The sequence below is a fragment of the Aethalodelphis obliquidens genome, unplaced genomic scaffold (genome assembly GCF_003676395.1).
Source record: "Aethalodelphis obliquidens isolate GAN/ISIS:26980383/991018 unplaced genomic scaffold, ASM367639v1 scaffold59, whole genome shotgun sequence".
In the NCBI taxonomy this organism is placed as follows: domain Eukaryota; kingdom Metazoa; phylum Chordata; class Mammalia; order Artiodactyla; family Delphinidae; genus Aethalodelphis; species Aethalodelphis obliquidens.
Window position 1 is genome coordinate 5980288 of NW_020838003.1, and position 15648 is coordinate 5995935.

General features: G+C 36.0%; 1 protein-coding gene across 4 annotated transcripts in view; it reads left to right on the forward strand.

Annotated features, from left to right (window-relative positions):
- The window catches only part of MRPL1 (mitochondrial ribosomal protein L1), a 101604-nt gene extending 89810 nt beyond the window's left edge, over positions 1–11794 (forward strand). The window contains exons 10-13 of one of the 4 annotated variants that reach the window (XR_003428880.1): positions 751–804; positions 3952–3994; positions 7543–7582; positions 11640–11794. Coding sequence is in view for 2 of the 4 variants with exons in the window: in XM_027087682.1 (XP_026943483.1) it covers positions 751–803 (53 nt within the window). In the remaining 2 variants the exon portion in view is untranslated. Of the gene's footprint in view, positions 1–750; positions 805–3951; positions 3995–7542; positions 7962–11081; positions 11417–11639 lie in introns of those variants that run through there. The other 3 variants (XR_003428879.1, XM_027087682.1, XM_027087683.1) reach the window with 3 other exon arrangements.
- Positions 11795–15648: the final 3854 nt, after the last annotated feature.

A 15648-nucleotide genomic window follows, 5' to 3' on the forward strand; every position in this document is an offset into this window, starting at 1 on the left:
TGTACTCCACTAAGCCTTTTTTCCCACAGGAAAATTAAAATTTAAGGGCTGTTTACCAAAAGCAACTGTAGCATTAACTACAAAACAGTAACAGCAGTTACCTTTTATTGAGTGCCTACTACTATCTTATGCTTTTTATGCATTCTCTCATTTCATCCTCGCAGGAGTTTAGTAAGAAGGGTGGTACTCTCACTTTACAGTTAAGGAAATTGAAACTTGTGTGAGGTCCTCTAAGTGGCAAACTAAGATTCAAACCTACATTTGTCTGATTTTGAAGCCTGTTCTCTTAACCATTAGGCTATTTTACCTCCTTTTTATGTGTTCTAAGATAAATTAAACTATTTAACCAATTTTAAATTTTTAAAATATTGAATAATTACACTTCAGTCTCTCGGTATGTCTAGCTATGGGGTTATGGCACAGTGATGTGAAGAAAGTTGAAATAGAAGGGTTGGAGGAGTGGGATGAGAAAAAAGCAGTGCAGGATGGAGAGAAAAAAGATATCTACTTGTTTCCCACATTTATGGTCTTCTGAAAGCATACTGATTGTTATTTAAAGACCCTAGATCACAGAGTAGAAACTCTATTACTGTATTTGTGGGTTTTCTGATTAATAGAGTAAGTATACTCTTATTATAGAGAACTTTAGAAACACTAATAAATATAAAAAAATAAATCACTCAGAGTCCTACTACTCAGATAACCAGTATTAATATTTTGGTGCTTCCCATTATCTTTTTCAATTGACAGAGAATGAGAGACAGAGAAACAGAGGGAACGTGTACGCACATGATGTTATATAAAGTAAGCATTTCCCCATATTATTTAAAATCTTATATGAAAAGCATTTTAATGATTGAGCAATATTTCATCCTATTGATGCTCTAATTTATGGAGTCAGTTCTTAGTTTTGGGGCATTTAACTTGCTTTCAGGTCCCCCTTAACCTTATTATTTACAATACTTTGGAGAAAATCTTTGAGCATAATTTAGTTTCCTCTATATTTCTAGAACTGACCTTCCTGAGTTAAAAGGTATGATATGGCTAAAGGTCTTAATTATGTCTTAGAAAGATACCTTTCTGAGCAGAACAAACCAGAACAAGGAAATATGGTTGGAAAACGCTCTGGGCAAGAGCATTCCAGGGTCTTATTAACTGGCCTATGACTAAATTATTCCCTAACCCGTTTTTCCTATTGGCTAACTAGAACTAATGTTGAGTGTTCATAATGGTATATGCTTCTGGAAAAATAGTAGAATTGCACTAGATTACTCTTCACATAAACCTCTCTCTTTTGTGTTATTAATGTATTTTCTTCTTTCTGAGAAAACAGTAAATTAAAATCTTATATTTAAAAAGAGTAAAAAGTTTTAAATAATTATGGTAAATATCAATACTAGTAATTCTCAAACATTAGCCTGCATCCAAATTACCTGGAGGGCTTGCAGGCACAAATTGCTTGGCACCAGTCAGCATCTGGGGTGGGCCTTGAAAATTTACATTTCTAATAAGTTCCTGTTGCCAAACCCAATTCGTGCACCTGGTGCACAGTGAGGCCAAACAAACCAAAATGTTGGAGTTTGGAGCAGAGAAGGGTTTATTTCAAGGGCCGAACAATGAGAATGGGCTGCTGGTGCTCAAAAAGCCTGAACTCTTCCAAGGTTTTTAGGGAAGAGTTTTTATAGGCAAAATGTGGGGGGAGGACTGAAAGGTGAGTGACCTTCCCCTGATTGGTTGGTGATGAGGTAACGGGATGATGTTCCACAAAACTCAATCATTAGCCTTCAGGTTCCAACGTGTCTGGGATCCAGAGCTTGTGCTCTGACTGAAGTTACCATCCTCTACCTGGGTGGTTTAGTTCCTGGAGAACTATCAGGTTATGTATAGCTCTTGAGGAGGAACCGGGACTGCATCGCTGCATCGCTGCACTGTTTCTTGACTGCCTTTCCTTTATTTCTGCATTCCTTCACTCTTCTATTTGCATCTGCCCTCTGGAACTCAGGGAACATCTAAGAGGCTAAACCTTTTTCCTACAAGCAAGGAAGTGGAGGACAAGGAAAGGCTTTTGTCCACAGGGTCCTGCTCAGTTTCATTCGCAGGTGATGATGTTGCTGGTTCAAAGACTGTATTTTGAGAACCACTGATACTTACTAATGGATCTTTAAACCCTGGATAAAAAAAAATCTCTGGCTCTGGTATCAGCATTAGTTTATTTTCAAATTTGACAGGTAATTCTTGTGCAGCAAGGTTGAGAATCACTGGTGTATGCAGTTAACCAAGTTATAAGAGGTGAAAATTTTTTAATAAAAGTCAAGATTTTAAAAGACTGAGATGAAAAAAAAGATAATGCACTGAATTTAAGAGCCAGGACTAGTTTCTAGCTTCCTGGTCTATCCCTATGTGTAAACAATTTGAATTCCTATGGGAAAACAATTCAAAATCTGGGATATTCTGTAAAACAAGGACATCATAAGGTGATCATCAATGTACTTTCTAACAAAAATTTTATGACACAGCTTTTGTAGTTGGCATTTCATGTTGTTAGAAATGATGTGATAAAACATTATTAATTAACATTACTAATATAAACACACGTAAACATAAGTTTAATGGTATTACTTATTATCTTGTTAAAGACCAGAGACTTGTGGTGGGATGGGGAGACCTACTCAATAGTGACTTTTTTTAATAGCAAGCAGTAATCGCAGTGTCCAGTAGGTGGCAATAGTAACCTTTCATACAACTTTTAAATAGTTGTGTACTTATTGGTAAATATTTGTTTTCTCATTTGACTATACAACTAAAATAGCAAAAATACTTTATAGACCCCTGGAGCTTTGTTTATTTATTTATTTTTTGTTCTGTGTTGGGCATGTTACAGAGGTTGCTTTAGTTGTCATCTGCAATAATGCATTTTTAGAATTTAAAGAATTCGTTTCAGTTTTAACTTTTATTATAGAATTTTTTCAGATATACAGAAAAAAAGAACACCCATTTACTTACCACCCAGCTTCAGCAATTATCAACATTATGCTCTTGTTCTAGGTACATCTATCCCTTCCATCTACCTACCACTCCCTAGCTCGTCCTCATCCTTGCTAGAGTAATTAAAAGCAAATCCCTATAAAGAGTTTTAAGAATAATCAAGCTATAATTACAAGAAAAGTTTAGGTCCATTTTTCAGAACCCAATGTTTTTGTGTTCTACTCTGGCCATTGAGGGCATTTAGGTTCTTTGGATTGTATTTTTCATGTAATAATGGGCAAAACACCTATTTCTAGTGCTTTGAGAACTTAAGAGTACATAGTAACAGAACTAGCCACAAAAGGTTGTATATAAATATCAATACTTTAAAAAATAAGAAGGAAGAAATTGGTATCTTCACTTAAATTTTTGTTTTTGAATCAAAATATGAAATTAGAAATGTAACTATTATAAGGGATAGGTTGAAATAATAGTTTTCATTCTGAAGGTATTCAAAGGAACAGAAAGTTTTACTGTATTGCTTTATTTTAAAAAATAGAAGGACATTAAATAAATTGGGCAAGTAGAGAAAGGAAGAACACAATCAAAAATTTAAAGAAAACAATGACCCATAATTCCTTAAATAACTGCTTAACATTTCGTATACTTCCTTTTTTTCTTCTTCCCATGTGGAGGTCTCCTTTTTCTCCCTGAAATAACATGGTTGTGATCATGTTGGGTATAGGGTAGGAAGGGAGATGTCTTGGCTTTGGCGGTTTCCCACATCTCCAGCTCTTTAGTCACTTTTATTTGAAAAAAGCCAACCAAAAGCATTTTCAAGTATTTGCTAAATGAAAGGTTTAACACTTCCTATATCTTGTCATATGTTGCATAAAACTTTATAGTATTGTTTCCTAAGTTGGTAATTACTTTAATGAAAATTAATTTATGTAAATTTTAAGTTGAATAACCCAGTGTTTCCCAAAGGGCAATAAGTGTACCAAGGAAGACAAAGAAATGAATTTTGATGGTAAGTGAGCCACATCTTTAAGGGTTTAGTATGTTTTACTATATTATAGGAAAATATAACTTGCACCTAAATGACCATGACTTCATGGGCATTGTTGCCTAGGATGACATTGCCTAGATGATTATTTGTAAAGTCTATTTAAAAATATTGTGTAAATTATGTAAATATATAAACTATATAAACTGCTTTCCAAAGTGGTTATACAATTTTACATTCCCTCCAGTAGTGCATAAGGGTTCCAGTCTCTCCACATCCTTGTCAACACTTGGAATTGTCTGTCTTTTTTATTATAGCCATTCTAGTGAGTGTGTAGTAGTCATATATGTTTTAATTTGAAAATAAATTATTTTGCTGAGAAAGTGTTTGGGGATAAATGATAGAGTTTTAAATGTGTGCCATTTAGAAGATGGAGTATATTTATACTATGAAGCTCCAGAAGTAGAGGTAGGACTAATGTAGACTTTATAGGGAAACAAATTCTGGCAAAAAGTTAAGCAAAAGTTAAATACTATGGACTTCCTTGCAAAGTTGTAGTAACCTTTTTATTGAATATATTTACATCCAACTGTTTCAGTGTTTCCTCAGTTACAGTCAACAGAAATTAACCAGAGAAGAAATGTAATGTAAGGATATGTAGTGATTCACAGAATCTAAGGAAAAGTTAAACAACTGGTACTTGGAAAGGATAGGAAGCAGTGCAGCTTAAGGCATCTAAGTAGCAGGAACCAATGGACAGCTTCTTCAGAGAGCTACTGTCAAGGTGAATTTGTTTTCTGACCTTGTGTCACTCTACTCAAGATTTAAATTTTAAGGAGAAAGAGTCTGTTTGGCCTAGTTTAGTTTACACGCCCACTCCTTGGTCAGGAGAAGGCAGAATTGATAATCTCACCAAAACTGCATGCAGTAGGGTAGAAGAAATTGCCCAGGGGGAATATTGAAATGCCTTTACCAAAAGAAGGGGCTCACTGGGTGCTGGGCAGGCAAGACCAATAGATGCCCACTATACCACATCACTATCTCTGATGAATGACTAGGAAGAATTAATAGCAATGATAGGAGGGTCAACAAATCTCTAAGGGTCATTCATTCCTTGAATATTTATTAAATGTCTCTTCCTATGATTTCTATGAAATCAATGTATTTCTTTGAGTAAAAACATTTACTTTGTTACTCAAAGTATTTTTACATACATAGCAAATATTCTTTGAATGCAAAAAAAATGTTGCCCATTTATTTTTTGGAGGGGAGAAATGTCAATTTCATTTTATTAAACATAAATAGGAACACATGAACAGATTCCCATGGTAAAAAGTTTAAATCAGATACAGCAAAACTTCTATGATTCTCCCAATCAGCCTCCCTTGTGGCTCCATGTGGATCTTCTATACTTGTACAAATTATGTTCCTACATTTACAGTTAATTGCCTGTTGACATATGTAGGTTTTTCATATTTAAAAATAGATAGTATTAGCAAGTACTTCTTTAAGGTAGATTGCTAAAATAGTATAGTGGTTAAGAGCACAGACCCTAGAGACAAACTATAAGGATTCAAGTTGTAGCTCTCTTATGTAGCTGTATATTGTTGGTATTGCCCAGTAATTTTAAGGAAACTTTTTATTGACTTACAACACAAATTTATAACTATGAACAACTTGATGAATTTTCCTAAAGTGAACATGTACCTAGCATATAGGTCAAGAAGTAGATAATACCAGTACCCCAGAAACCCCTTTGTTCCCTCCTTGAAAAATACTCCTCTTCAAGGTAACCACTATCATGACTTCTAAGAACATGTATTTGTTATTCCTCTTTTTGAACTTTATGTAAATGGAATAACAATTACCATATGCATTTTTGGGGGGAGGCCCGGGTTCACTCAGTATGTTTATGAAACTCATCCATGTTGTATGTATTTATATTTTATTAATTCTCATTGCTGTTTTAATATTCCATTGTGTGAATATATCACAATTTATCCATTCTACTGTTGATGGACATGTGGATTCTTTACAGTTTGAGGTATTACAAATAATGCTATTCTGAACATTCCTATACAGTTTTTCGGGGGGAGATTTTAGGGATTTTACAAATAATGCTGTTTATTAACATTCTTGTTCACTTCTTTTGGTGAACATATGTATGCATTTCCCTTAGATATATACCTAAGAGCAGAATTGCTGGATCATAAGTTAGGTGTATGTTCATTTATAGTAGATAATGCTTCACAGTCTTCCAAAGTAGTTGTACCAATATTTCCAACGGTGTGTGAGAGTTCCCACTGATCTATATCCTTGCCGGTAATTGGTTTATCTTTTTCATTTTAACCATTTTGCTGAACGTGACGTGGTCCAGTAATTTTTGAAGAATGTAAAAATCCCATTAGTGGGGAAGACAGAATGTAGGGTGTTACTCCCCAGTGACTGAAGTTGGCTCTGAGGTCGGGCAAGGCCCGGGCTGGGCAGACCTGCCCTAGGGGTGAGGGGTTGCTGGCATGTCAGCACTCCTGCCCTTCTTCATTACCCTCTCTCTGTATTGGGGCCCACATGCCCTTTGGAAAAAGGGATCACCTGAGAAGCACAATACAAGGGCTTGTCCCTTGCATCTGGGCTGGTGATCTGGGCAGAGGCTGGGACAGGAGCCACAAGAGTCAGATAGTTTTCCCAGGAGAGGCCCAGTGCCTCCCTCCTTCCAAGGGTCACCACCTTCCTGGCTCCTCCTGCCTTGTGCCCCCTCAGGCCTTCCAGCCCCTTATACCTTTACTGCTGTTTGGTTAAAGCCTCTATTTTGTTAAAAAAAAAAAAAATTATCAGGTAATCTAGAGTTTTATGGGATTTATAAAATAACTTTTTCTTTAAAAAATTAAAAGAGATGGAAGAAATCTGTTATTCTCTGACTCCAACAAGTTCCTATCTTCTAGGGAAAGGATTAATTTGGTTTGGATTATCCTATGTAATAAAGGGCCCTCCATCAGACTCTAGAACCTGGTTTTGAGCATTACCCCTTCTTTATATCTAAATCCCATGTTTGGTAAAATTAGGTGTTTAAGGTTTTAAAATTATTGTTCCTGGTATATTATGCAATTTCAAATATTACTACTCTTACCCTAGACTGGAGACTGCAAATACCTGGCTCACATTCTGTCATCCCTTGTTTCCAACCAGGCAGACTATGACAGATGACGTGACTCACAGAATGTTCTCCCACTGATTTCTATGTGGTCTCAGATTTTTTTTTCTCAGTACAGTGCTCCACGTAGTCACACTGTTGAATAGAAGCGTGATGGAAGATTAAAACGCTCTTTTCATCTTGTACCTCAAGGTACAAGGTGATCAGCTGAGTCTTAAAATTTTCTTAAGTATTGCCATTGTTGGTTGGCCCTATATTATACTGAGAGAAATGGGACTCATTCTTAGAAAGCTGTCATTTAAATCTATTACTTAGTCATGCTAACTGAGGAGCTGGCTTACTTTTATTTTATTCTTGTTTAAAATTTTTTGTGTTCCTTTCTATTTTAATATTTAATTGATTTTTTTTTCTTTTGGACTAGGAAAAATTCTGAGAAGTTTGCTGCAGCTTCATAGGTCAAAGTAAGTTAGGGGAAATGACTTGAAAGAGGAGGAAAGATGATGCAGATACAGGGTTACACGTGAATACTGACAGTTTGGGGGTTAGGGAGACCTTTAGAGGCCTCTATAGTTTGGGAGTATATTGGTTATGGTATGATATATATTGATTATAGCTTGCCACTTGAAATTAAAATTAAAAATAATTTATGGTAGTGAATTACAAAGTAGCATTTTTCAAAGCGATATGTTAGAGAATAAGTTGCTTCTTTAAAAATTTTGACTATGCTAAAATGATAAAGCTGATGATTAAAACCTAAGATGAAAGATAATTAAAACCTGAAGGGAATCAAGACAGTATAGTACTGGCACAAAAACAGAAAGGAAGATCAATGGAACAGGACAGAAAGCCCAGAGATAAACCCACGCACATATGGTCACCTTATCTTTGATAAAGGAGGCAGGAATGTACAGTGGAGAAAGGACAGCCTCTTCAATAAGTGGTGCTGGGAAAACTGGACAGGTACTGAGAGTAGAGATTAGATCACTCCCTAACACCATAAAAGTATGAGATTAGATCACTCCCTAACACCATACACAAAAATAAGCTCAAAATGGATTAAAGACCTAAATGTAAGGCCACAAACTATCAAACTCTTAGAGGAAAACATAGGCAGAACACTCTATGACATAAATCACAGCAAGATCCTTTTTGACCCACCTCCTAGAGAAATGGAAATAAAAAGAAAAATAAACAAATGGCACCTAATGAAACTTCAAAGCTTTTGCACAGCAAAGGAAACCATAAAAAGACCAAAAGACAACCCTCAGAATGGGAGAAAATATTTGCAAATGAAGCAACTGACAAAGGATTAATTTACAAGCAGCTCATGCAGCTCAATAACAAAAAAACAAACAACCCAATCCAAAAATGGGCAGAAGACCTAAATAGACATTTCTCCAAAGAAGATATACAGACTGCCAACAAACATATGAAAGAATGCTCAACATCATTAATCATTAGAGAAATGCAAATCAAAACTACAATGAGATATCATCTCACACCAGTCAGAATGACCATCACCAAAAAATCTAGAAACAATAAATGCTGGAGAGGGTGTGGAGAAAAGAGAACACTCTTGCACTGCTGGTGGGAATGTGAATTGGTTCAGCCACTATAGAGAACAATATGGAGGTTCCTTAAAAAACTACAAATAGAACTACCATATGACCCAGCAATCCCACTACTGGGCATATACCCTGAGAAAACCAAAATTCAAAAAGAGTCATGTACCAAAATATTCATTGCAGCTCTATTTACAATAGCCCGGAGATGGAAACAACCTAAGAGCCCATCATCGGATGAATGTATAAAGAAGATGTGGCACATATATACAATGGAATATTACTCAGCCATAAAAAGAAACGAAATTGAGCTATTTGTAATGAGGTGGATAGACCTAGAGTCTGTCATACAGAGTGAAGTAAGTCAGAAAGAGAAAGACAAATACCGTATGCTAACACATATATATGGAATTTAAGAAAAAAAATGTCATGAAGAACCTAGGGGTAAGACAGGAATAAAGACACAGACCTACTGGAGAACAGACTTGAGGATATGGGGAGGGGGAAGGGTAAGCTGTGACAAAGTGAGAGAGAGGCATGGACATATATACACTACCAAACGTAAGGTAGATAGCTAGTGGGAAGCAGCCGCATAGCACAGGGAGATCAGCTCGGTGCTTTGTGACCCTCTGGAGGGGTGGGATAGGGAGGGTGGGAGGGAGACTCAAGAGGGAAGAGATATGGGAATATATGTATATGTATAACTGATTCACTTTGTTATAAAGCAGAAACTAACACACCATTGTAAAGCAATTATACCCCAATAAAGATGTTAAAAAAAATTAAAAAAAAAAAAAAACCTGAAGGGGATAAAGAAGGAAGGAAGGATGGATGAAAAATAAAAGAGTTTGGTGATATAGATGAAACCAGGAGATAAGTTTTAGCAGTAGTAGTTTATGCTAATGTCATATTCCCGGCTCCAACTCTTACTAAGTATGTTACCTTGAGCATTCACTTTTCTTGTGAGCCTCAATCGTTTTGACTGTAACACAATCATAAGAAAGGTCACCTTTATTAACTCAAAGTGTTGTGAAAACTACTCAGGTAATGTAAATGAAATTATTTTATAAAATGAAGGTATAATCAACTGCTGTTATCATAAATACTAGGATAATATGTGAGCCTCAACATGTAAATAGCTCAAACTAGGTTAAAAAAAAAAATTCTAGCTTTCCTTTTCCGCCCATAATGGAATAACGTATACCAGACTTGCCCTCTACCTGTGAACAGCTAGAAAACTGGAGAAAAATATTTGAAGCTACTGTTTGCTGACCTTGGAAAACATGCAGTACGGGTGTGTGTTCTCTGAATGGATGGAAACAAGTTGTACAAAAGCCTCAGCATTCTGCCTGATGTCACTTTCCAGACCCTGCACAGGAAGAGGGAAACCAAGGAAAGCATGGCGGTCTCTTTATAGAAGTCACTGAGATCAGATTTGGGGGAGGCTGTGGCAGCTTCAGTTTGTGAGGCATGACACCAGAGATGTAGGCGCTATGCAGGGAAGCTCCAGGACTCTGCAGGGGGGTTCATTGAGACTTCTGCTCTGTGCTAAGATGGGCCTGCATAGATTGAAATGCCACAAGGCTAGACTAAATGCAATTATTGGGGAGCTTTAAGTTGAACAATTCCCAGAACTTATATGTGGCTGAGAGACATTTGAGTTTTGACCACCAGAGTGGCAAGACATTGTTGAAAATCCTGGGCATTCAGTAGATACCCCAGAATTGTGCCTTCAAATAGGGCTGAAAGAGCTCTAGAGTAGAGGCTACTCTGGACCACCAATAACACTTTAAAAACAACCTCAAAAGGATCAAATTGACTGGCAAGGAAGTTAACTGCCTGCCAAATTCAACACTCTCTAAATGCAGAAAACAAAATCCAAAATTTTAAGAACATAACTTTTATGGTGTCTGGTACCCAATAAAAATTATGACATGCAAAATGGAAGGAATATGTAAGGAAGAAAATCAGTCAATAGAAACTCAAATTATGGAGATGAATGAAGTAGCTGACAAGGGCTTTAAAACAACTATAGTAAATATGTACACGTATATAATGAAAAACACGAGCATAATGAGGAGAGAAATGGAAGACATTAAAGAAGGCAAAGGGAGCTTTAGAGCTGCAATGCCCTTTGGAAATGCAGTATCTGAACGGAAAATTCACCAATGGATTAACACCTATAGCCACTGCAGAAGAAGCATGACTTAAAGATACTGCAATAGGAACTATACAAATTGAGGTACAGAATGAAAATAGTAATAAAAGGCCAGATCCTCAGTGATCTGAGGAATATTCAAAGTGATCTAATGTACGTGTAATTGGAGTATCTGAAAAGGGCAGGGGAGAGGAGCCAGAAAATATATATTTGAAGTAATAATGGTTTAATTTTTAACAGGATGAAAACTATGATTTCTAAATCTAAGCAGATGAGCTTCAAGCAGGATAATTGAAAGGAAAACCATTCTAAGGCATATCATATTCAATTTGTTGAGAACCAGTGGTAACATAAAACTCAAAAGCAGCCAGAGAGAAAAAGAAACATTAAATACAGGGGTACCAAGATAAGAATTACTGATTTCTTGTCAGAAATAATGCAAGCCAAATAGGGAATGGAATGATAACTTTAACATGCTTAAAAAAAAGTTAATGTAGGGCTTCCCTGGTGGCGCAGTGGTTGAGAGTCCGCCTGCCGATGCAGGGGACATGGGTTCGTGCCCTGGTCCGGGAAGATCCCACATGCCGCGGAGCGGCTAGGCCTGTGAGCCATGACCACTGAGCCTGCGTGTCTGGAGCCTGTGCTCTGCAATAGGAGAGGCCAGAACAGTGAGAGGCCCATGTACCGCCAAAAAAAAGTTAATGTAGAATTCTATATCAAATGAAAATATCCTTCAAAAATGAGAGAAGCATAAAGACTTTTTTGACAAATAAAACACAGAAAAATTATTTCCAGCAGACCTGAATTACAAGAAGTGTTAAAGGAAGTCCTTCTAGAGGAAGAAAACTGATACCAGTATAAACCCAGTTCCATACAAATGAATGAAGAATGCCAGAAATGGAAAATTTGTGGGAAACTATGAAAAATGCTTTTCTGATTTTTATCCTTTCTTTAAAAAAAATTACCTTTTAAAAGCAAATGTAATAACAGTGTATGGTGGGGTTTATAACAGTTTGAAGTAAAATGAAGGAAAATAGCACAAAGGTTGGCATGGTATATACTTATACTTGGCTTATTTCAGTTGTGTGCAGCTTTCTGTGTTCATCTTGTATTTTTAGTGGATGAAATCACAGGTAAAATCAAAAGTCAAGTTAATACTAAAAATTTTTGTTATCGTGTTAAAACAAGTTTGCAGTTTTGAAAACATTGTAGTAGAACTGATTGTATAGTTCACCTAGTATGACAAAAGTTTGCATCCATGTTACCATGGTGAAAATCAAGATACAGAAAATTTCCATCACCCCCAAAAGTTTACTTATACACTTTGTACTGATTCTTGCCTTCAGCTCCAAGCAACAGTAGATTTGTGTTCTGTCACTATAGTTTCGCTTGCTGTAGAATTTCATATGGATGGATCATACACTGTTATGTATATGTTTTAATATTTTAAAATTCATCCACATTGCTGCATGTATCGAATAGATCATTCTTTTCTATTGCTGAAATATATTCCATTGTATAGATATGCCAAATGTATTTATCCATTCATTCACCTGTTGATGGGTATTTGTGTTGTTTCCAGTTTGTGGTTATTATGAATAAAACTTCTCTGAACGTTAAAGTACAAGCTTTTTTTTGGTGGACATTTGCTTTCTTCTCCCTTGGATTAATAATGGAACTGCTAGGTCATATGGTGACAGCTTTCATAAGAAACAACCAAATAGGTCTCCAAAGTGTTTGTACTATTTTATACCCCCAACAGCAATGTCTGAAAGTTGAAATTGCTTCATATCCTTGGGAAAAGTTGGATTTTTAATGTTTAATTTTAGCTATTCTAGCGGGTGTGTAGTGATATCTCATTGTGATTTTTTTTTTTTTTTTTTTTTTTTTTTGCGGTACGCGGGCCTCTCACTGTTGTGGCCTCTCCCGCCGCGGAGCACAGGCTCCGGACGCGCAGGCTCAGCAGCCATGGCTCACGGGCCCAGCCGCTCCGCGGCATGTGGGATCTTCCCGGACCGGGGCACGAACCCGTGTCCCCTGCATCGGCAGGCGGACTCTCAACCACTGCGCCACCAGGGAAGCCCTCATTGTGATTTTAACTTGCATTTCCCTAGTGACTAATGATGCTAAGCATCTTTTTATGTGCTAATTAACTGTTCTTCTATCTCCTTTGGTAATTAGTACAAAGTGTCTATTCAAATCTTCCGATCTTTTGAAAAGTTGGATTGTCTGTCTTCTTATTGAATTGTAAGGTTACTTTATATTATCTGGTTTCAAGCCCTTTGTCAAATATATGTATTGCAAATATCTTCTTCCAGCTGAGGACTGACTTCATTTTCTTAGTTGTGTCTTTCAAAGAGCAGAATTTTATAATTTTCATAAAGACTATTTAATTAATATTTATTGTATGGTTAGAGCTTTCTGTGTCCTAATATATCTTTTCCCTCACAAAAGTTGCAAAATTTTTCTTCTGTATTTTCCTCTATTACATGTCTTTTATAAGGTTAATAAGTTTTAGCCTTTACTTTTAGATTTATGATTTATTTCAAATAAATTTTTTGCATGATGTCATGAAGGGAGTATATTTGTTCCATACTGATATCCAGTTGCCCCAGCACCATTTGTTGAAAAGACTGTTTCCCTAGACTTTGCACCTTGGTCAAAAATTTATTAACCATATATGTGTAGGTTTCTTTTTGAACTCTCTATTTTGTTCCACTGGTCTGTTTGTCTATCATCATACTACTACCACATTGTCCTAATAACTGTAATTTATGGTAAGTCTTGAAGTCAGAAAATAAAAGCACGCCAACTTTGTTCTTTTTTTAAAATATTTGTTCTGGCTGTTTTATATCATTTGTATTTCTACCTACATTTTAGAATCAGGGAATTCCCTGGCGGTCCAGGGGTTAGGATTTGGCGCTTTCACTGCAGTGGCCCATGTTCAGTCCCTAGTTGGGGAACTAAGATCCCGCAAGCTGTGCAGCGCGGCCAAGAAAAGAAAACTTTTTTTAGAATCAACTTGTCAATTTCTACCACAAGGTCTTCTGGGATTTTGATTGAGATTTCATTGAATCTACTATATTCTAATTTAGAGAGAACTGGTACCTTAACCATACTGAGTCTTATAATCCATGACTGGTATATCTCTCAACTTATTTAAATCTCCTTCAATGGCTCTCAGCAAGAAAAAGTTTGAGGAAATTCCTTTCTATGCCTAACTTGATGAGAGTTTTTGGTTGTCGTTGTTGTTCCTGAGTAGGTGTTAAATTTTATCAAGTGCTTTTTCTGAATCTATATAGAGAACCACGTGGATTTCCTTTTTTAGTTTGTTAACATGGTGAATTTCATTGATTATTTTTAAAAGGTTAGACCAACTTTCTGTTACTGGGGTAAATCCCACTTGGTCATGATGCATTATTATCCTTTTTATATGTTGCTAAGTTAGATTTGATAATATTTTATTAGGAGCTTTTCCAACTAGGCTCGGGAGAGAGATTGGTTTTTAATTTTCTTTTCTTGTGATAGCTTTACTTTTGGTGTCAGAGTAGTGGTGGACTAATAATAAGTTGAGAAGTATTCCCTCTATTTTCTGAAACTTTCTCTAAGACAACTATTATATCTTCCTCAAATGTTGGATAAAATTCACCAGTGAATGCATATGGAATTAGGGTATTTTTTGTTGGAAGATTTTAAGTTATTTCATTTATTCAGATGATATAGGGCTATTCAGGTATTTAATTTTTTTTTTTTTTGCCAGTTTTGGTTTTGTAAATTTTGGCTATCAAGGACTTGGTCTGTTTCTTATAAGTTGTCAAATTTATTGCAATAAATATGTTTAAAACATTTCTCTTTGACTCTTTTAATATATATGGAATCTATGGTGATATCCCTCTTTCATTTTTATACTGGTAATTCATGTCTTTATTTTTTTCTTGATTCTTCTAAGCTAGTTTATTATTTTATTGATCTTTTTAAAAAACTCAGCTTGAATTTCACTGGTTTTTCTCTGTTGTTTGTGCATTTTATTTTTAATTGGAATTTTCACATACCATGTAATTCCCCCATTTAAAGCATACACTCAGGGTTGTTTGTTTTGTTTAATTTAGTATATTCAGAGTTGTACAACCATCACCATAATGAATTTGAGAACAGTTTCATAACCCCAAAAAGGAATCTATCCAGTCACTCTTCATTTTCCCCACATACCCTTCCCTAGTACCAGGCATCAACTAAACTACTTCATATCTCTATAAATTTGCCAATTCTGGACATTTCATATAAATGGAATTATGTAATTTGTGGTCTTTTGTGACTGGCTTCTTTCACTTAGCATGTTTTCAAGGTTCATCTATGTAGCATGTATCAGTGCTTCATTTATTTTTATTGTTGAATAATATTCTATTGTATGGCTACATCACACTTTGTTTATCCATTCATCAATTGGTGGACATTTGGATTATTTCCATTGCTTGGCTATTGTGAACAATGGTGCTATGTTATTTGGGTACAAGTTCTGTGCAGACATATGTTTTCATTTTGCCTAGTATATATACCTAGCAGTGGAATTCTGGGTCAAATGTTAACTCTGTGTTTAGTCTTTGGAGGACATACCAGGTTGTTTTCCAAAGTGGCTGCATTCCCATCAGCAGTGCGTGAGGGCTCCAATTTCTCCACATCCTTACCAACACTTGTTATTATCTGTCTTCTTGATTGTAGCCATCCTAGTGGATGTGAATTGGTATCTCATTGTGGTTTTGATTTGCATTTCCCTGATGGCCAAAGATGTCCTTTTTCTCCTCAGCTG